General features: G+C 42.3%; 1 protein-coding gene across 7 annotated transcripts in view; it reads left to right on the forward strand.

Annotated features, from left to right (window-relative positions):
- The window catches only part of macf1a (microtubule actin crosslinking factor 1a), a 323,394-nt gene that overhangs the window by 79,281 nt on the left and 221,007 nt on the right, over nucleotides 1-23,106 (forward strand). Inside the window, exon 1 of one of the 7 annotated variants that reach the window (XM_079258492.1) lies at nucleotides 8,650-9,329. The exons of the other annotated variants lie outside the window; for them this stretch is intronic. Within the exon in view, the coding sequence (XP_079114618.1) occupies nucleotides 9,236-9,329 (94 nt within the window). The 5' untranslated portion in view covers nucleotides 8,650-9,235. Of the gene's footprint in view, nucleotides 1-8,649; nucleotides 9,330-23,106 lie in introns of those variants that run through there. 7 annotated transcript variants of the gene reach the window in all.

The raw sequence follows: 23,106 nt of genomic DNA on the forward strand, positions 1-23,106 counted from the left end.
GCTGGTTGGATATCCGTGTTAACAAGCAGCTGAACAGGTGGCGCTGACACGGCGGCACATAACTTCACACCGTTACCACTACAGTCTGCACATTGTTTTAGAGACGCACCAGCCTGCGCACAATTCAGGTTCCCCTTTTAGACGCCGATGGAGAAAAATGTTTGCTTTTAATGGTTGATCCAAATATAACTGGGTGTAGTTGAAGCCCGAACGGTCGGGATGAAGGTATTCATGGAATGTGCTGAATATGCTGCATTCCAGGCTTCGCATGAACCAGAAGATCATTCCTGGTGCAGCAAAAGTCAAACGAGTCGCAGCTCATTTCTTTCTACTTTCCTTCCAAGCAGCTTGTTTTCTGCTAATCTGGTCTTCTTCTCATCTTTCTCTCTAATCTAATAATCAGTGTCAGTCCAGATGTTTTTTTCTGTTATTCAGTTAAAGAGACAGAAAGGTGGTGGGGGAATACACACTGTGTGCGTGTGTGATTGACTGTGAGATAGATTATGATCAGGTGTGTGCTTTTAAAATGATATATTTTCATATGAAGCACTTTGTGCTACTTTTTGCATATTAAAAAAAAATATATATATATATATATATATATATATGAATTTCATTTGATAAAATAGACTTTTTTTTTTTTTTTTTTTACAAAAAGTGCTAATAAATAAAATAGCATTTGATAAAATAGGGCATTTTTAGACTTTTTTGCCCACAACTTGACATCATTTCCATAATTTCCAGCTTGATCTGCAACACCAGCTTTATTTATAACCTGCTTTTCTGCAGGTTTGTTCGTTTGTGTGAAATAAAATAATAGAATTTACGAGCAAAATTTGTGTTTTTTTTTTTTTATCTCAGACGGATAAAAAAAGGATATTTTTAGTCATCATTTGCACATCAAAACAAAGACAAAACCCGACGACTCAGATCAAAGTGTGCATGTGAGGCTGCAGCTGATATAATTCGTGCACGTGAACATCAGGACCTTAAACGTCTCTGCCTGCATGTAACTTAGGCGTCCTCCGTCGCGCCTGCTGCTCTTCCCTCCACAAATCTTTCTCTGCAGGCAGCTGAGAGGAGGCCTCAGCCCAAAGGCCCTGGCTATTCCCCCGTTGCCATGGTGACGTGGTCTCCTCTGTTTCCATGGATATAAAAAGCGAGGAGAAACAATGGCGCCGGGGGTGAGAGAGGCTGACACTGGATATAAAAGGAGGGGAGGAAACAAGCAGTCAAAGCGAGAGTGTTCGAATTTTAATTTGGAGCCGAAGAAAAGAGGAGGGGGTCGGTACATTAAGAGAGAGCGCGAGGAAGAGGAGTGAATGATGGAGTCAGTGTGGAGAGTAATGAGGAGAAGGGGAGGAATGAAGCTGGACAAAGAGATGGGGAGCGGGAAGAAGAGGGCAAGGTTCACAGAGGAGGAGAAAGGGGAAGATGAGTGTTAAATGTGAGGGCAGGGAGAAGTGAAAGGAAGGGATTAACAAGAAGTCTGAAAGAGGAGTTTTAGAAGACGGGAAAGCAGAAGCACATCAAGGACATGAAACAGGAAGACAAATAAAAAGCAAACCGTGAGAGGAAGCTGCTGCCGAGGTGCAGCGAAAGACAGAAAGACGACAAGAAAACAAAGTTAATAAAGTTCTTTAACGTGTAGAAGAAACATCCTGATCCAGTGCAGACATTCCAGTCGCGTCTTTTCTGATCCACTGCTGCCTTAAAGAGGTGTTGATGGAGGAATTCTTACGCAATAACCACCTTTACATGAGTTTTCATTCAGAACAAACATAAATCCTCTTTAATAAGTTAAAAGATGACGATGTAAACACATATTCTGAATAAAAAGTGTCCGGACCCGTGCTCTGGTGAATGGGAACCGTGCATGGCACACCTGCCGACCTCCAGACATATAGAAACATCATTATTAGAGCAAGGCCGTCACAAAAGGACAATAAAGTTAAATCCGATATAAGTGGCTGAATGGAATAATTCCTCCATTATGTGTCCGTTCTCTCTGCTTTAAACTAATTCTGTGTGTTCTGCTGGAGCTCGTTCCTTTTAACTTTTATTCTAATTAAAAAGGAATTAACCTCGTGTAAATGTGGCCGTTGTGTAAGAATTCCTCCCATCTAACACAGAAATCGTGCCTCATATTCTCAGCTTTTCACGGTCGACAGCGCTGACAACACCAACACCACGTCATCCCAGACTCCGTGGAGCGTTCACTCAGCTGAAGAGGTTAAAACGTCGGCTTTCAGTGGCGGGAAAGCTGGAATAAAAGCCGGTGGGAAGACTTTATAAAAGGTGTCTGAAACTCCGGTCCAGCAGATTATCACCGTTTCTCTGTTCCACCACCACTGAATCCACTCACATGAATCAAACAGCTTACTGTCAACTTCACTGCAATGTCCCGTTAATTTCAGTCAGGTGTGTTGGAGCAGGGAAACAATGAAAACCTCCTGGTCCTAGAGGACTTCAGTTTGAGATCCCTGCTTTATAAGCTGCCTCTCTGTGACTAAAAACAGCGTTTTATGGACTTTGAAAGCTACTGAAACCCCGTAAACATCTGCTTCTGTCCCAACGGGGCGGGTGGAGTTTAGCAGGATCTGCTGCCATGGTAACAAACAACTCTAGTCAGCTAGCTTTAGGCTAATTTAGTCAGTATGGTTAACTTACTGGCAAGAAATCTTTCGCCTTCTCGAGCGGAAGATCATGCTGATCCTGCTTTTTATGGACGCTCCGGTCAGGCTGACTTTTTGGCGCCCGTTTTCGCTTCCTGGGCGATGGTGAACACGTAAACATGTTCTCCATCTTGTCGGTGTAGTAAGCCTCTCGCTGATCTTCTCCTCTGGCGCCTCGATACCTGTACGCTGAAAAAAACGCCACGTTGGTGTGATTTGTCCCAGACCAGTCATGGCGCTTCCTTTCGGCTTAACTGTCGTATGTTTAAACAAATCTAAAAGTCTTCACTTATAAGAAGATTATACACCAATAAAATGCATTTTGGCCGGTAAACAACTGAAAGTGTTACGTAATGTCCCTTTAAACATCTTTTCTGTGTTTTCTGACTCTAATCTGTCACGGTTGTGGTGGAGGTGTGGACCAAAATGCAGGAATGCAGAATAAAGCTGTTTTAATGTCCAAAATCAAACTGAAGGCAAAAGCAAACAAAATGAACCAGCAAACAACTGGAACTAAGAGCTATAAATACCAGGAAAGGGGAGAAGACGCAGGTGACGCGATGAACTAATGGAGTCCAGGTGTACTTAACAGGAAACAAGACAGAAAAGGAACCAAACAGGAAAAAACTACAAAATAAGACGAAACCAAAACCGAGAAAACGCATAAAACGTCACATCCTGACAGAATCAGTTTTATTTACATCAGAAGTAAAGATGAGAAGTCTGTTATGTTTCTTGTGTTTTTCTGCATCTGTAACCACATTTTCTGAAACTCCAAATCGACTCTTTGCACTGTTTCCATGGAAATGTAATTTTAAAAGGATGTTGATCAACTTTTCAGTGTTTTTGGAGGGAAAACTGTTTGTTTTTAGATATTAGTGTGAAGTAGATGAGCTGAAAGTGTTTGGATCAAACTGAATTAGATGCAGTGAAATACTCACCCCGACCGTCTGCGTTATTGGATTTTACACATGCCTCCGTCACACACACGTTTTTACCGCGTACAGCTGCACTTTATGATCTGTGATTGAGTTTGCTCGCTGCTTCTCAAAGTCAAAGCCGGAGAGCAAAGGTCAAATCTCCGTTTCGACTAATCCGAGTCACACACCGACTCACAAAAGATGTGATTCATCCTGCTGCGTGTTGTTTGGGATGTGGAGCTTTATTAGACTGTAATTCAGAGAAAAATGCAGGATAATCAGGTCACACTGTGTGAAGCTGGAGATATGCTGCTTTTGTTTTTAAGACTTGTGAGATGGGCCGAGCATCTGCTGGGAAATATTCGTGGCGAAGGAGTTTTAGTGTTGAAGCTGCAGTCTGAAGCCACCGAGGTGTCGTCATGCTGAGGACTGGATGTCCTTTTGGCTCATGGAGCGCGTCGTTCATTCTGCAGCTGGACTCTGCATGGAGCACAGACACACAACTTTACATGCATGTGTGTCATAAAAAGGAAGAACACAAACTGCAGAGAGAAATCAGGGCGGTATCTGTTCCTATCAGCTACGTAGTAACATGATTTATTCTACTTTATTCATGTTCAGGGGTTCTATTTCACGTTAACACCCATGATGACGGGACTAAAACTTTCTGATGTCCGTCACGAGATGAGTTTTGTCCTCACATCATCCAACTCATGGATGATGTGTGTTTGGTGGCATACAAACATTTTTATTCTTTCCCATAAACGATAGATAGATAGATAGATAGATTCTCCATCCTCAGAAATGGACAAAGTCATAATAAATAAGGTAAAGTATAATAAAAACATGTTTTAGCATCACTGAGGACATTTTTTGCAGCAGGATCAAACTATTTTAAGGCTTCTGAATCATCTGTTTGATAGCAGCAGCTCACAACGATTGTCTCCAGGCTGAGATGCATCACTGTGGATGATCTGGGCTCTTCTTCATGTGGAGTTTCCACTGTGGAGTTCCTCAGGGCAGTCTTATTTTTAGGCAGTGTTGCAACCCTTTGAAGGTCCTTCTTCTGGGCTGCTGTACCTAGTTGACCAAACAAAAGTCCTTGAACCGTCCCTCATTTCTTATGTATTTGCAGGAAAACAGGAAATTTGTTGAGTGATTTATTAAAATGTGTAGATTTAAAGTGAAAAAGAGCTTGTTGCTGCTGACTTTCTGTCCGTTTCTTGCGTCATGTGACCAAGACCACCGCAGCCTTTTCGCTCTGTTTTCTTTCCTGAAAAATGGCTTCTTGACAGCCGCGTCACCATGGAGACCATTTCTGACGAGGCTTTGGCCAACAGTAGATGGATCCACTGAAGGTATAGATGCATCTCTCAGGTCCTGGTTCAGGTCTTTGCTGGATTTGTTCCCATTTCTTCAGGACATCACCGCCAGATCCTGGTCATCTGACGTCTGGCTGTTTGTGTCGTCCTCTTGTCCAGTTCACCATGCTGAGATGTCTGTCAGTCATTTCTGGTCTGGTCTGCTGTGTGTGAGAAAAGAGAAAATATACTGTAAAAATGAGGATTTCTTGATATGTTCTGGCAGAAAAAGGCTGAGATGCAGAACGTTTCCTCTGAAACTAAAATTTTTGACTTTTGTTCTTTATTATAAAAACACAGAAATGTCAGACCCCAGACAAGTTAACGCAGTGGAGCGTTGTCTGCATGGCGGAGCCATCGGTGCATCTTTTGTTTGAGTCCAGTATTGATTCCAGCGTCTGCCGTCCATGTCTGGATAAATGTCATGCATTTCAGCTGGAAGCTGCATGAACATGATGACATTGTGCTTCAGGTTAAGGTTATCCGTACATGTCTATGTGGAAATAAATAACATAATCTCCAAACCCTTTCACTGAGGCTGCTTTATTTGCCCTGACCTCAGGAGGGTCACATGCAGAGATTATCCACTCATGGCAGGAAAACACCGACTTCTTACCCTAACGTCGTCTACCTCGCCGGGGTTAAGCACGGAACATGAAACTGAACATATGGCCTAAGTTGTAATGGCGTTGGGGAGAATAAAATGTCTCATTTAGCTCAGAGAACTCAATCTTTTAAAGCTCTGTTGGGTTCATTGACCTGCTAGCAAAGGTTTGTTGATTTAATTCACCATTAGATGGCAGTGTGCTCCTTTAATTCACTTCATCAACCAATGAAATGTCCTTTCAATCTGATTTAAAGTTAAACAAATTTCTTTGGTAAACTATTTGCCTCAGTAATGTTTCTCTCTACAACTGATAAAGCATGCATCTATAATCACTGCTATTACATAGTCCTGCAAATAGCATTGTTGTATTTTTACACAAGAAACTTGGTGATTTCAGGTATGAAGAGATTGCTGACTGGGCTTACAGAAGTTCTTTAGCCAAAGCTACTAGTAATATTTGTTATTTAGAAGTAAACAAAGCTTTTGAAATGACATAAAAGACCAGAAACAGACAACTGGGTGCATAAAATTACACTCAGCTGTCAAAAAAGTTGAGGAAAATTACACTGAGTCATAAATTTACTGTAAAAATACTGATTTATCTAGGAGATAAATGAGTAAGCATAACCACCAGAAGTAGAAAACAAACTATCACACAAAAGATGTAAAAAAATATTAGAGAAAACCATAAACAGGCAGCAAATTCCTGGAAATTCCTGCCAGCCTTACAGGACTTGTTACAGTTCGCTTATCGTAATGTTGTTGGGGTTAATGACACCATCATCTGCCTGACAAGCAACACTTTGAGGCTCACGCTCCTTCTTTCTCAAGTGCTTTTAACACAATTCAGCTTCTCTGTTATGTGAGAAGCTCCATAAATTACAGGTGGAAACCTCCACAACCACCTGGATTTATGACCTAACGAACAGATTGAAAGGTTGTATGTCTCAGATGGAGGTCAGCAGCCCTGGAGTGCCGCAAGGAACTGTACTCTCACCATTTCTCTTCACACTGTCCACCTTAGACCCCCAACTCTGAGTCCTGTCATCCGAAGAAATACTCTGATTACTCTGCAGGGATGGACAAGAAGCTGATTACAGAGAACTGATCTGAGATGATGACTGAGATGATGCAAAAACAATCACCTGATCCTGAATACAAACAAAAGAGATGATTGCTAAGTTTAAGGACCTCCTCTGCCAAGGAGGTTGTGTGTTTGCCTGCTTTTATGTTTGTTTGTCTTTATTTAGCAACTTGATGCAAAAACTGCTAGACAGACTTTCACGATGTTGGATATCTTGATCTAATTTTGACTCCATTTCATGTTGAGAGTGATCCGGATCAGCATCTGGATCAAGGAATGTTGTGAAGGATTCTTCCCCATTGTGAGATAGAACCATTATATCTGCATATAACTCCACAATTAATGGTGAGATACTCCAGGAGAAGTTCGCAACAGGTTTTCCAAGATATCAAAGATAGATGTAGATCCCAGCAACATTCTGGATACTGGCATCCAGACCAGGAACAACATTCTGGATACTACCATCCAGAACAGGAACAACATTCTGGATACTGGCATCCACACCAGGAACAACATTCTGGATACTGGCATCCAGACCAGGAACAACATTCTGGACACTGGCATCCACACCAGGAACAACATTCTGGATACTGGCATCCAGACCAGGAACAACATTCTGGATACTGGCATCCAGACCAGGAACAACATTCTGGACACTGGCATCCAGAACAGGAACAACATTCTGGATACTACCATCCAGAACAGGAACAACATTCTGGATACTGGCATCCACACCAGGAACAACATTCTGGATACTGGCATCCAGACCAGGAACAACATTCTGGATACTGGCATCCAGACCAGGAACAACATTCTGGATACTACCATCCAGAACAGGAACAACATTCTGGATACTACCATCCAGAACAGGAACAACTTTTTATCACTGCAAGAGAACAAACATGCGACAAACACCACATTGTTGCCAAGAAACTGTGGATTAATTATCAATTAATCTGATAGTGGATCCATATACTGGGGGCTCTGCCTGCGTGGTCTGAAGGATTGATGCTACGGATAGCTGGTGGTCCTGCACTGCAGCCCTATGGCTGCGGTGTGGACCCTGGCATGCCCAGGCTCTGGCTGCTCTTGTGGTGGTGCCCTCTATGGCAGTTGGTGGGCTTGCTCCTCGTAGTTTCCTTACAGCAGGGTATTTCTAGATGTTTATTTCTACTAACAATTTGATATTTATATTCGGTTAGGAGACATAAACTAAAGATGGGAATTTGTGTTTATTGTGTTGTGTATGTTTTTAAATTAATACTTTGGTATTTGTGAAGGCTTTAATCTGCAGAAACTTTTTGTTTTCATTATGTAGAGCACTTTGTGTTGCTGGTTGCATGAAAAATGCTTCATAAATAAAGTTTGATTTGATTAGTGTATCCATATAAAATAAATAATAATGTAGGACTAGAAAATCTTTGGAAATCAGTTTTATAGTTTTTTTTCTCTAGTTTTTTTTTTTAAAGTCATGCAAATAAGTTCTAATCTGTTCATTATAATGAGGAAAGCGAAATATAGCTTTATTATTCATTATCTTTTCTGTATGTTCTTATGGACTAACGGTTCATTTCCAACCGCCATTATTGGTTGTTGGCAAACGAGAAACAAACTAAATTGTTAATATGAGCAGGTTTAACGAGTAAAAGTTGTATTAAATTAGGTAATGTGGCAGATTTGTGGTGGAAAGCAACATTTTTGTTCTGGCAGGGTTTAAACAGTGCTCCGTCACCGAGCAGGGACCTCCATCAGGTGGCGCCGCAGCTCCACCGCCCCGGCTGCTGCTGTGTAGGCTGGCCGCTAAGTAGCTCCCCCTCACCGGCTCTGGAAATTCCTGCGGCAGAGCTTCCTGGTGTGGCCGGTAGAGAGGGATGGAAGACAGCCCCAGCGGCAACAAACCAAGAAACCCGAGCAACAGCAGCACAGGGAGGGAGAGACGACAAGTACACACGTACACATTCACACAAGGGCCAGAGAAACCGCAAAGCCTCGGATAGAAGCGGCCATTACGGCTGGAAGCATGCTGGGAGCTCTGGCGGCTCTCTGCGGATCCTCAGGACGCAGACACAGCCGGGGTTAGCAAACTCTGCTCTGGATACAGTCTTCTCCTGTTTGGGGACGGAAGCAAACACGCTGACCCCTCCATTCTTTTGACACCCATCAGTGTGCAGGATATATTCCCTCCCACACACAGAGGAGCCGCAGAAAGTAGAAGTCGCCGGGTGGAAGCTCATTTTCCCGGACGGACGCGGAGCGATGCGGCTGCGTGGTCCTGCTCACTCCAACCGAGATTATGGATAAATAACGTTTATGTAACCTTCAGTGTCTTTATACTTGACAAAAACGCCTTTATTTTAGTCTATTTTTTTATTTTCTGGAGCGTGCCTGGGGATTATCTAACCCTGCTTTGAAGAGAGCCACCGGGCTTTCAGTGTGCGCCGATGCATCGGATCCAGCAGTCCCGCGCGGGGTGCTGCTGATTCGGACGCCGTCGCGAGAAGGAGCCGGTGAGGCAGCGGCGGACCGGGTCGCTGCGGTACTCTGCAGGCCGAGCGCTCCACACTCTCTAGGCAGCCTGCAGAGCCACCATGGCTGGGTTTATACCGGGTCTGCTACCGACAAACCACTCCCAGGAGAAGGAGTTCGCCCAGGCTTATGAGGATGTGCTGGAGAGATATAAAGGTAAGGTGAAACAGGATAAAACTTCTGCATATTACGCAAAAACTTGCCTCCAAGAGGATGCACATGCATGCAGTTAGTTTTTGGGAGATTATAGCTGCACAGTGATGTGTTGGGACACCTTCATCAGGAATGATGAAAGGGAAATAATGGGCTGAACTGGAAACATGTGGGCCAGTTTATTTTTGGGCTGGCAGCCTGTTTCATAATCTGGATTGTTTTATTGTGGTTATTTTGGATAAACAAGGACTGGGTTGCATTTGAGGTCTGGAAACACCAGAGGAAATCCACCTGCCCCCACTGGGATCTCCAAATGGCCTCATGTCTCGCCTTGAGCTGGCTGTTTGTCCTGTAAACACCAAAGCCGAGGCTGAATCTGTCTGATGAGGGTTTTACAACAACCTAAAGATCAGAACCGGAGCTGACTGACTGGGCTCCCCTCTCTCCGGTTTTGTTACCACCACAATGAGACTTGGTGTTTTATAACCCCAGTGACAGGGCGCTTTAAAAATGAATGCCTCCACTGGCTGGCATTGACAGTGGGAGTGGAGAGCATGTAAAGGGAGAGGATGGGGATGGGGGGTGCTGCTGACAGCCAGAAGGCTTGGGTCACATCTGTGATGCTGCTGCTGATGAAAAGAAGATGCTTTTAAATTATTGATTATTCTAATGAAACTTAACTCCTTTAAGTTTGTGTGTTTGGCACACCTCACAGCGACACATAAAGACAATGTTAAAGGGAAGAAAGTCTAAATAAACACAAAGAAAAGGTGGTTTTTATGCCATTATGTGGAGGCTGCATGACTTAGGACTTCACCTGAGTATATCTGTAAATTATGCTGAGTTATAGCAGAAGCAGCACTTTTATCTTCTGCTTGATGAGTTCAACAAAAGCCTCACAGTCTGTTTTACGCATGCAAAGAGATTATGGTGTTTATACGGTGCTAAAATAAATTTAAATAGGAAAGTTGTTCTTCCTGGTTGAGGAAACACTAATAGCCCCGTAAAGTCTGTCTTCTCTTGGACGCTGAGGATGGATTGATGTTGGTGTGGAAGCGAAGCTGCAGTCCATCTCTTCTCACTAAAGCGCTTGTTGTTGATCAGTTGGTCTTCATTTTATTGCCTTGCACTCTGGATTTGATGAATAAATAAGGCATCAGACGTCTTGTTTCCCATATGAGCGATGTAATTAAGTTAAGTACATTGATTTAAATGGAGCTTAACGTGGCCCTTAAGGACCTTTCAGAAATATTGATGCATACATTTCCATTAACAGGCGTTTTGTACCTTTTTATATTGTTTGTTTTGGTTTGCTTTAGCTCCTTACATCTGCTTATTTAGGTGGAGAAATCAGACCTACCTGGTTAGGTTTAGGAAAAACATGTCTTTTTGTCAAAGCAAACTCACTAAACTGCAGCATCCTCCCTTTCCAAACGAGCTTGTTTGGAGAGATAATCATGATAATCTGGACATAAACTGCTGGACGGAAGTTATTTAAACGGTTAAATGACATTTGATAAGTTTTGGCTTTTAAATGATGCTGGTTGTGGTGGAAAGTTTAAAATGTTTATGCTCCTGTTTTCATTTAATTTATTTGTAAAGGTTTTATGAATTATTCAGTTATTTGTGAGAAATCCGTGAAATCGGATTGATTCTGAGCTGATGTGTTGGAGCATTGATCGGTCCTAGCCGTCCCACAGGTCACCTGTATGCTGTTGTATCCATTCGGTTCCTGCTAACGTCAATTTTAGGGCTGTGACGATATGCTTTTGTTCCGATTCCATTTAAATTGTGATCTGGGATCTTCTGGGATCTGTCGGATCTTAAAGTCCAAGCCCATCTTCATCATCAGCGTTACAGACTGTAATCCTCCAGCAGGGATCCTCAGTCCTGGTCCTGGAGTGTCCTGCAGGTCTTCAGAGCTTCCCAGCCGCCCTGCAGGCTGGAGTGTGTACACAGCGATGCGTCTCGTGCTGCTGCGTCACTGTGTCATCATGTCTTACTGTGTGAAGTGAGCTCATGCTGGATCACACCTTGTTTTCTTCTCCTTCCATCCTTCCTGCTTTGGATGTTTGCAGCTGATTTCATGTTGTGCCGACCAAACCGGCGTGTAAATATATACGTGTGTGTGTGTGTGTTAGTAGGTTTTCATCCGGCTGTCAGCTGTGTGTGACTCACTCGTAGCAGTTGTCGGGGAGAACAGGCTGAAATGTGAACTTGGCTCTCTGCTTGGGGGGATTTAATTCGCTGTAACTGGAGGTCGACACTGGATACAGTTTAAATCATTCACGAAGTGTGTTTGTGTTTTTGTGCGTCTTCGTCAGTGTGTGTAACGGCTTTGTGACAATGGCAGGATATTAAAACAGAAGTGTGAGGGTCATATATGGGAAAACAGTGTAAGATGACTCAGAAAACACACACACACACACACACTCTGAGTCAGTGGAAATCGGATGCTTTCAGGCAGATCGACGGCAGAGTTTGAATGTTTTCTCAAGTAGATCCATAATTATTATGTAGGAAGCAGCGCCGTGTGTGGATTCCTCTCTGCTTTTTCTTTTAATAAATCTAATTAGACAAGTATGAGAACATTTAGATCAGCTCGAGCGGCGCAGAAACAACGTTTATTAAAGCGCAGCAACATGTAAAGAAGCTCCAGGCCAAAAATAAAGCAGGAAACCTGAGAGGAAACAGAACAATTGAACGAGACTGTCAGGGACCTCAGCCAGAAACGTACCCTTTACAGATATAGATATAAGAGTGTGTGTGTGTGTGTGTGTGTGTGTGTGATCTGTCTGCATGGCCGTGAACTAGAGACAAACATCAAGTGAGCCATGTTTCCACTCTGTTAGCCGTCTGGGAGAATTGAATCAACTCTCCGCGTTTAGAAATCCACTTCTGTTTGAGTTAAAATGTCAAAACGAACCAAATGGTCTGAACAGTAGTGTGTGTGTGTGTGTGTGTGTGTGTGTGTGTGTGTTGGCAGTGTTTCACATCGCTGCTAAATGATGGACTTCTTCCATTTATTCTGACTTAAAAGTGCAACTTGGGCGGGTTTGTAGCCGAGTCTTTCCCGACATCCCGCGTGAAGCCGAACAGGAAGTGGCGGTCGTCCTCTTCCTGTCTCTCCACGTCTGTTTGCTTCGTGACCTTCCCGTTTTGTTTCTGCACATGCTGTGAAGATGCAGAGGATCCAGGTCTGAAGCCATGGTGTTCATCATGTCCTCTGCATTGTTCTGCCGGGTTTCCGGGCTTTGTCCCGGCTGGAGCGAGGAACTGGACCTGAACATGTCTGAGTTAGACGTGGTGAAGATGAGCGAAGGAAGGGGATGGGAGACACAAAGCTGTGGTGTGAGGAGAGGAGAGAGAATTCCACAGGAAAAGCAGCCGTAAAGAGAGGCCGACATGGGAGCGATCAGCCGTCCCGCAGTCGGATCATTACAGCTGGATTTTTCCATGTGGCCTAGTTTTCCCGTTCTGACTCCATCGTTTCTGGTCTCCTCTCTCGGTAGACCCCCCCCCCACCCCCCGGTTACCAAACAACGTCTCTGCCTTTCAGATCAAACAGTAGACAAACAGTAGTCTGTATGTTTTACTTTATTTTACTTCTTTACAGCTTCTTTCCTTTCTTTGTGTCAGTTTTTCTCTCTTGCCTTGTAAGTTTGCTTCACAACTGCATTATTTCTGGCTTTCTATGCCCCCCCCCATCCCTCCCATCCCTCCCATCTGCGTTACTTCCCGTTTAATCGCAGTCTCCAGCACTCTGCTGACTGCATCGACAGGAAAAGCAAACCCTGTCAGAGCTGCGGCAGGGAAAAGCAGCCGCTGGCCGAGCCGGAACGCCTGCAATGCTGAGCGCAGATGTAGAGGAGGAGTGGGAGTCGGGGGTGAGGGGGGGAGGCCTTTAGGGAAATCAAACACTCCCACATTCAGGGGCTTTGCCAGGAGGCCTCAGAGCCTGCTGAGACGGAGCGCTGCAGAAATGTGGACAAAGTGTTGCATATTTAGAGTTAAAACAGGATCAGTTCGGATCATTTCTGTTATTTTGGCTCCGGCTTTCTCTACAGTTTATCTGCACATGCAGTAAATCTGTCACTGACACCCCCCCCCCCCCCCCCCCCCCCCCCCCCCCGACTCCTCCTTTCCCCCCCTGGTTCTTACATAACCAGCACAGCTGATTTTTAGTCAAATCATCAATGAGCTCCATTGTGTGTCTGCATGTGTGTGTGTGTGTGTGTGTGTGTGTGTGTGTGTGTGTGTGTGTGTGTGTGTGCGCGTGTGTGTCAGGGGAGAAAATTGAATGGTCGTGATGGCTGCCGCCACTGAGCTTGAACTATTTGCTCCAGTGTGGAAGTGTGTGTGCATGTTTGTGTGTGTTTGTGTAGCGACAGTGGTCCTCTCTGTATTCATAACAGACTGTAAGAGGGCGGACTGTGCGTCCTCTAGATGTTTTGTCCGGTCTCTGTTGGTGCTTCCTGTGTAATCACTGCGAGGAGGCAGTTCTAGAAAAATAAAATGGGTCAAGTTTAGCAGACGACGTCTGGATGCATAAAATCTCTGTCTGGTTGAATCAGGAAGAAAAACGTCTGAGGAGACAGACAGAGCAGCGCTGGTCTGTTTACGTCCTCAGTGACACGCTGACTTTCAGACGACGTCCACGCAGCTGCTTCGATTTATAAACCCGTTTTTTCCTCAGATTGGTTCCTCAGTTCCTGCAAAGTCAGCGTTTTACAAATCCTGTCAGGCGTGGACACATTCGTCCTTCTGGTTTTGGAGCTTGAATCTGATGCTAACTCCTTGTTGTGACAAAGAACAGAGTCCAGTAGTGGTGACTCAGCGTTTATTTAAATGTTACTTCAGGTCCCATTGTCCAGATTAAAATCCAGCCTTTTCTGTTGCTGCTAAGATCTGGAACAGCCTTCCCCTTCACATCAGAGCTGCTCTGACTCTAAGTCTGTCCTTAAAACCTGCTTCTTTGCACCGGCATTTGGTCATACCTGAGCTTTTTCTTTGTGTATTTTAATTTTTTTACTTTTATTTTAGATTTTTGTGTCCAGATTTTATTAGTTTTTTAATGTGCAGTGTTTAATTTTAAGTAGTGGAGTGTTGTTGTTTTATTGTTCAGCACTTTGGGCAGCTGCTGCTGCAGAAATTAACAATTCCGTTTTATAAATGTTCACAAACTATTGTTTTTCAAAATAACTAAATGGCAAAAATGCAGGTATAAAGCTTGGCAGGAAAGTAAGAGATACGTCGACCAGAAAACAGTTAGCCGGAAGCTAGCGGTTAGCATAGCAGCAACTGTTACAGAGCGTGAGATTTACTCGTCGCGTTTGGAAACATTCTGGTTTTTACACACTGGATGAGACATACTGTATATGGAAGCTGCGTAAGGCCAAAATAAAATCTAATAAAACTACAAACAGCCTCTCCGTTCCCACCCAGTTAGAGGAGCTAGTTGTTCCTTACTATTGCTAACATATTTTTCCTGAAGGTTCCACAGAAAAATTAACGCAACATAAAAATATGTTTGATATGTGTTGGATTTATTTATGGTTCCACATAAATAAAAGATTTAGATAAATTTTTAGTTACTTGCATTCATCCAGAATGGAGAATAAAGTAGCGTAAAGGAGTCACAGAGTGAGGGGGGGGGGGGGGGGACTTTAAATGGGAAAAATATGCTTGAAAATCCTGATAATCGTTTAATAATTGAATCGTAGCTCCCTGAATCGTAATCATGAGGTACCAAAGATAACACACCTTTTTTTTTACCCAGCAGCACATCGTTACATTATTTGAAAAATTTAACTATATTTTCCATCTTTTGACTACAAAGTCTCCAGAATGTGTTGTTTGTTTTCAAGCATCAGCACATGGTGGACGAATACGTTGGCAGCGGAACAGACGTACGAGGGCTGCAATGCACGGAAACGTTTGAAACACTCGTCCCCATTTCCGTACGTTTCGGAGCATAGATGGGTCTTTACTCTGAACCGACAGAACTGATCACAAGCTGCTGTTTCTGCAGAAAAAACTGTCATGATGTCTTTTATCAGACAGATGCTGGTTTTATTTACACAGTTTGGTTTCTAGTAGCAACCGTGACATTGCAGCTAGCTTAATGCAAATTTTATTCTAAGAGACTTTTCAAACGATTGCTCAAGTTTAGCTCTAAAAGCAGATAAAAATCCAGCTTTGTTTTCTGGATACGTGTTGTTTCTCTGTGAAAGTCGCCAGTTTAGGGGCGTAAGTTGCAGTGAGGAAGACGGGGTGACGGACAGAAAGTGGGCGATGAATTAATCATGGAGGCTCTTAAAGAAATCCAGCAGCGGAGTTCGCATCGAGCATCGATTGCACACTGCTGCATCGGCCTGCAGAACACACACCCCACCCTGCCTCCTCGCTCTCTGGGGTGTACTACTCTTCCTCTTTTGTCTTCTTTTCTCTCTTCAGTCCTTCATTCTTCATCTCCATAAGATTTAATAGTCTGAGTCGTTTAGTGAAATGATGGAATTTTCTTTTTAATAGCAGCTCACAGATTAAGTCATGATCTGTTCTTTCTGGTCCGTCTGCAGGCTGAGCTGCTCATACCTTGATTTGCCCTTCTTTCTAATGCTGTATTTAATTTAATTACATTTTTTAATCATTTGTGACACTTTTTTTTAAAGATGTTTTTTCAATTGTTTAATATTTTCTTTTTCCTTTTTTTATTTAATTTATTCAGGTTTTGTAATTTAAAAACAATCTTTTAAAACTTTTTTCATGAAATATTTTAGAAACAGATAGTTTTGCTCTTTTATACTTTGTTTTTCTGTTGAATAATTTATTTTTATATTTTATTTTTTAGAAATATTTTAATAACTTTTTTGTGATATTTCATTTATTCCTAAGTTTTGCTCTTAAAAACTTTTTATTCATTGTTAGTGAATTTTTTTATGGATAGAAATTTTTTATTTTTTATTCTTGGAAAAAGAAACAAAGTTTTTTAACTTTGGTTTTTAAACAAATGTTTTCATTCTTTCTTTATCCTTATTTTTGTTTTGTTTTAAACCATCATTTTTAATCTAAAGTTTTTTATTTATTTAGTAGTTTTATTTAAATAGAAAAAAAATTGTCTTGCATTAACGCTATATTTTAAATTTTTATTAATATTGGTAATATTAAAAAATCTTTTAAATCCTTCTCTGCTTTCTACATAAGGATAGATAGAGTTGTAGCTTTTGTTCCTTCTACTGTCTCTCTACCACACTGTCTTTGTGTCATACATCAGTATTTCTTGTGCAGATATCGACTCTAGATTTACAAACCCAGTCAGGTGGCTAAAAGCTCTTTTATATTTTGATGAAGATGAGGTCAAATAAAAACCAGCAACAAGGAGCTAAATGTGATGAAGATCACGGCACATTGCACGGCAATCTAATTAGTAAAAGAATGAGCTTGTTTCAGTTTTCTAAATTGGCAGTGAACATATTTTCCTCACCAGAGTCACAAGAAAAACCTCTGAGCCTGCAGCTGAAGTCACAACACAAAAAAGTTGGAACAAATCTCATTTTAAACAGGAATGAGAGAGAGTTTGGAGTGTTAGGAGAGCATTTATTATTTATTTAAGTGTTTTATTCAGACAAATGATATTCATAAAAGTGTAATTTATTGTTATAAAAATGCCTGATTTAGCCAGATGCTGACGATCGTCCTCGTCTTGCCAGCCAGATGCTCAGTGGCAGCATCCAGGTGGACCATATCCGTCCAGGTTTCCAGCTGATTTCCCTTCACCTGTCAGTGTTTTATGTCATGGCAGTACACACACACACACACACACACACACACACACACACACACACACACACACACACAGGCCTCCTAATGACTGTGTGAACTGTCAGATCTGATTGGCTGTTTTATGGCTTTAAATCCGGCGAGATGAAAGGATGAAGTGAGCGGTTGTGAGAGCCGAGGCCGGCTGACTTTTAATCTGCTCCAGTTCCTTCAGCCTGTGACTCTCAGCTGACTGAACACACACCAGAACAGGCCACAGACAGGTACACAATCACACACAAGCTGACAACAAGGAGGCCGATGTGACGCGATCGCTTCATCACGATGTTTAGAAAGTACCTCAAATGAAATTACTTTTCAACTTTTTATTTGTACAATAAACCTGTTAAATGTTAGCTGAGATAACATCTGATCTTTCTTTATATTTGCAGATTATATATATGAAAAGAACTGCTCTATAAATAATAGAGTAATCAGTTGCATCAGTGATGTGTCCATGAATTGATGAGATTTTAGGAGAATTACAGTTCATACCAGAAAGCTTTGTTTTCTTTCAGAGATTTTCAACTTGCTGCGAATGATTTTCCACAACATCCTTCTCTTCCTTGTAAAACTTGTTGCTGTTGTTTGGCATCAAAAATTTCTTCCTCCATCCAAACATCCTACGCTGTCTTTACCCTGTAATGGTCATGTGACCTGCATACATCCCGTCCAGTGATGCGTAAGTCCATTACACTTTTGTGATGAACTTTTCTGGCGACACGTCTGACAAAGAAACAAACTTTTTGTAGCAACATTTAGGTTTTGTGTAGTCTAAGGGTGATGGAAACGGCTTCAGATACTTCATGTTTGGACCAAGCGACACCAGGAGGTTAAAAGTGAAGCCTATGCTGAAATGCCAAAACTGCAGTTCCTCCCTTCGTCCACTAGGGGCTCCAAAACTGAGCACATCCCAAAATGTAGGGATGCACTGATCCGATACGATATCTGAAACTTCAATATCTGCAGACACCCATATTTGCTGATACCAAACCTGATTGTGTGGACATTATTGTGACCATGGTTATTATTGCTGTTATAACTGTGTAAAATTTCATTGTGTTGTAATAAATGACCCATCCTTTCTGAAATTACCTCACCAGTCCAAACATAATAACATTACAGATCTAACAATTTCAGCAAGTTTTATTTGGATTTGGCACATTTTACCTAACTACAGCTATAAATGTAGGATTTTGAAACAAAGATCTCACTGTTAATGTTTTAAAAAAATTTCACATTTTAACATTCAAGGCATTTATTTCTTTTAAAACACGTCCGAAGCATGTCATCAAACACATCTGCGCTGGCTTGACTAGTGTGGTATCGGAACACTTTATTAATACCAAGTACGAGTACACACACATGGTATTGAGCCGATACCGTGCATGTCTAATAAAATGAATAGAACAAACTGGAATCTGAGCTAAGTAATCGACCCTATTATGACACGAACTGGACTGAAAACCAAATGGAACAGGTCTGATGGTGGGATGGATCCTCCCCGAACACAAACCTTGCTGTTATTTAAGCAGTGACAGAATTAAACAAACTCTATTTATGCCTCATATTCTGTGTTTAGATTAATTTAGCTTATTTTCTAGTTACTGACTGAAGTTTCTTCCTGTTTTCTGACCACTGATGGAGACATGAGCGGTTGCACGGTACTGTGCTATCAGGTCTAGACAGATATTAACGGTTTTCTTTAAATGACACTTGTATGAATGAACATCCGTCTGTCCTGATCTGACGTCTCTCCCGGTGTTTAGTTTACACTGCACACTCCATTAGCCTCTGTTTAGTGTGTGTTTACGCGTGTGTTCGGCTGGCCTAAGAATTTGCCATGCAAATCAGGCTGCGACGGTAATCTGGTCCCTCCTAGCAGGATGTCCCACAGACAGCCCCCCAGCAGGCTCCTAATCCCATTCATCTTCTTTACTAGCCAACGCCACGGCGAGGAATCAGCACCCCCCCGCCACTGTGGATTGTTCCACTCCCTCTCAAGCCTGTGGTGGCAGGACTGTACCACTGGGACTGTTGCTGTGGGGTTGGTGGGGGGGTTCACTGGTGTTCTCATGTTGTTGACATTGTGATTGGATTGTTTTGGATCCATTTCACTCTGATTTACTGGATTCCATTGAGAGTTTTCTGAGTTTTGTCTCTGTGTTCGGAGTTTCTGGAGTTTACATTCATCCTCCACCTGCCGTCCTTCCTCTGAACACCCAACTTCTCCAACACTTAACGCCGCAATCAGGCTGCAGGCATTTAAATTTCTTTCTTTTCAGTGCAGAGCTGCTGGAAATCCCAGCAATCCCCCCGTAAGCTTCTTGCCTTTTTGTGTCAGCAGTAATGTACTCCTCCTTTCCCTCCTCCCCCACCTCCGAGAACAGCTGGTACTTTAAAGGTGGTGAGAATAATAACAAGGTAAAAGCAAGACAAGTGCCTTAAAATTGGTGTTTTAAAGAGGAAACTTGTGGATTGTTAGATTCTTAGAAAATTATTACCATTTTATATTAGTTTAATAATTTTTGAGGCAGCTAAAGTCAGTGTTATGGTGGAATCTGGCTGGCTGTACTTCAACTTCAGCCTCTGGATGAGTTGTTGAAGTACTTGGGAGAAGTTTTCAGTAAAACAGCTGGTATAGAGCTGTCTGGATCTGTTCTGCGAGGCCCATTTGATGTGAATTTATTGACCAGAACCAGTCAGTTAGGGTCAGCGAGGTCATCCTGCAGCAAATGGCATTCATTTGTATCTGCACTGACTGTGTGCCAGAAATAAAACTAGATGAGGAAGATGGGGCGGGAAACGATTAATATGCTCATTTCTTTTCAGGAGAGACTCAGAAAAACATAAAAATGATTCACAAGAATGGTACAAAAGGATAAACTGATGAAATGTACATGCTTTGACATGTTTGACCCATTCCAGAGCAGTTCGTAAAGAAACATGGTCACCTTAAAATTACCAGACTGATTCAAACATCCATCTGCATATTGTTGTGCATAAAACTGCAGTTCCCCCTTCATCCACTAGGGACTCCAAAACAGATTCCCATAGACTCCCATGTTAAAAAGACCAACTTCACAGCAGAAATAAACATGTTTACAGCCTGGTTCAAAAATCCATTTTATGTTTAATAAGTCAGGTTTACCTTCATGACAACTGTGGGGGGAGTACAATTTTTTTCTAACTCGCCCGTTTAAAAATAATTTAATCTCGAAATACAGCATATTTAGGGGCGTGTCCTTTTGATTGACAGGTACCCAATCTCCCGCTTCAAGTAAGAAGAACGTAGAACAACCGCAGTCTTTAGCCGGTTAACAACGTGACTTAGCTTTAGCCTGCATGCCTCCGTTTGCTGGTTAGCTCCTGTTATCTCCCGTTAGCTCTTAGCTACAGGCAGGTTGGAGTTTGCTAGATGTCAGTCATCCACCATGTGCTCACAGCCCCCCTCTCAGCTCCACTTCTTTGCCCATATTTGTATTTTTTGGGAGAGACAACACACATGACGCTGCCAAGATGGTGATGGTAGGAACCGCCCACCGAGCTTCAATTCAGCTCTTCAGAAACCTACGGGTGACGTCACGGAGGCTCCGCCCATCTTTTTATATACAGTCTATGGTTTTTAATTATACTTGCCTATTATGTTTTTATTTAAGATTTTACATAATTTAGTTGTTTTATTGCTAGATCTGTTGCTAGATGGAAAAATATTGGCTTTTTGTGAAATTTCAGGTCAACAAGCTTGTTTTCTAAACTTTCCAAAATTTTAACTGTTTTCCACTCTGTGATCTTACGTTTGGTCCCTACACTGCCCCCGAGTGGTTACTCATATGTTGAGGATGTGCGAAAATGACGTTTCAAACTGGTGCAGTAACGAATACCAGTGTAACTGACATTGTTTTAAGTTCACCAGTGTCAACTTCATTAGCATACGGCAGCATTAGCACCGGATGTTACGCAGCATCGTGTTGCTGCTAACTTATCAGCAGCTATCTTTACTCTCGCCACACGCTGTAATAAGCTTGTTGAAGTTTACCTCGCGGTTGGCTTAACTAATGACGTTTAATTAGGCCCCGCCCCTCTACTCGTTGCTGTACTCTCTGTGGTGTGTTTAAGAGCAGATGTCTGATGGCAGTGTATCCAAACACTGCTGCGCTTCTGGAGGATGTAATCCAGGTTTAGTTAAGACATTTTGACGTTGTCCATGTAAAACCATTTAATTCTCGACATTTCAAAGTTGTGGCTCTAAAAATAGAGCGTCTCTTCATCCAACCACCTGCTTGGTCATTTTTCTGTCTCATTTTTTCCGTGAATGTTTCACAAATCTTTATTCTCTCTAATTTATTCCTCTTGTCTCTGGCTGCCACTGCGTCACTTTTCTTTCTTTTCTTTCCTCATTTCCACTCCTCTTCATCTTTACTAGGTCAGTAGTCGTAGGCGTCGTTAATCTCTTACGGCTGCAGATACTTCTCTTAACAGGCTTTACTGCTAATTGAGAAACTAAAATTACCATCCTGCAGAGATCCTGTGTTAGCATGAGTATCACTCAGCGTGTGTGTGTGTGTGTGTGTGTGTGTGTGTGCACTTTGCTTCCTCAGCATCGGAGTAAAAGCAGCATCTCATTAGGTTTGAACTCATCGGCTGCTTTTTGGCAGATTGCCCCGTTGAGGCGTTAGATGATCAATAAGTAGCATTTTTGTTTATTAACTGGTGATTGATCAATGATTTTATCATCCAGCCGACGTCCCTCTCATCCAGGAGGTGAATTATTCCTTTTTTAGTGGAGTTCTTTTGTACTTTTCTCAGCATCAGTTGTTTGAACACAGTCAATGCATCAATGCATTCGTTCTTATTTTCTCATCTTTTCTGGTTAAATCATGAGTGTATTGATGGTGTGTGTGTGTCTCAGCTCTGCCCTGATTTTACTGAGGCCTCACAAAGAAGAAGTTCTGAGCCAAAACAATGTCAGGATTCACAAACTAATAACTCATTACTCTGAAAGAACACAACTTAAATTAGAAAATCCCTGTGAGAGGTCAGACCTCCACCACTCAGCTCATTTCCAGCTGATGTTTTGTTCCCACTTTCAGTCTGTATGGATCCACGATCAGATTCCAGATCCATTGATAATAAATCCACAGTGTCTTGGCTACATTGTGGTGTTTGTTCTCTCTGGATGGTAGTTTCCAGAATGTTGTTCCTGTTCTGGATGGTAGTATCCAGAATGTTGTTCCTGTTCTGGATGGTAGTATCCAGAATGTTGTTCCTGTTCTGGATGGTATCCAGAATGTTGTTCCTGTTCTGGATGGTAGTATCCAGAATGTTGTTCCTGTTCTGGATGGTAGTATCCAGCATGTTATTCCTGTTCTGGATGGTAGTATCCAGCATGTTGTTCCTGTTCTGGATGGCAGTATCCAGAATGTTGTTCCCGTTCTGGATGGTAGTATCCAGAATGTTGTTCCCGTTCTGGATGGTAGTATCCAGAATGTTGTTCCCGTTCTGGATGGTAGTATCCAGAATGTTGTTCCTGTTCTGGATGGTAGTATCTAGAATGTTATTCCTGTTCTGGATGGTAGTTTCCAGAATGTTGTTCCTGTTCTGGATGGTAGTTTCCAGAATGTTGTTCCTGTTCTGGATGGTAGTTTCCAGAATGTTGTTCCCGTTCTAGATGGTAGTATCTAGAATGTTATTCCTGTTCTGGATGGTAGTATCCAGAATGTTGTTCCTGTTCTGGATGGTAGTATCCAGAATGTTGTTCCTGTTCTGGATGGTAGTATCCAGAATGTTGTTCCTGTTCTGGATGGTAGTATCCAGAATGTTGTTCCTGTTCTGGATGGTAGTATCCAGCATGTTATTCCTGTTCTGGATGGTAGTATCCAGAATGTTGTTCCTGTTCTGGATGGTAGTATCCAGCATGTTGTTCCTGTTCTGGATGGTAGTATCCAGCATGTTGTTCCTG

Source organism: Telmatherina bonti (assembly GCF_933228915.1).
Source record: "Telmatherina bonti genome assembly, chromosome: 19".
NCBI classification, from domain to species: Eukaryota; Metazoa; Chordata; class Actinopteri; order Atheriniformes; family Telmatherinidae; genus Telmatherina; species Telmatherina bonti.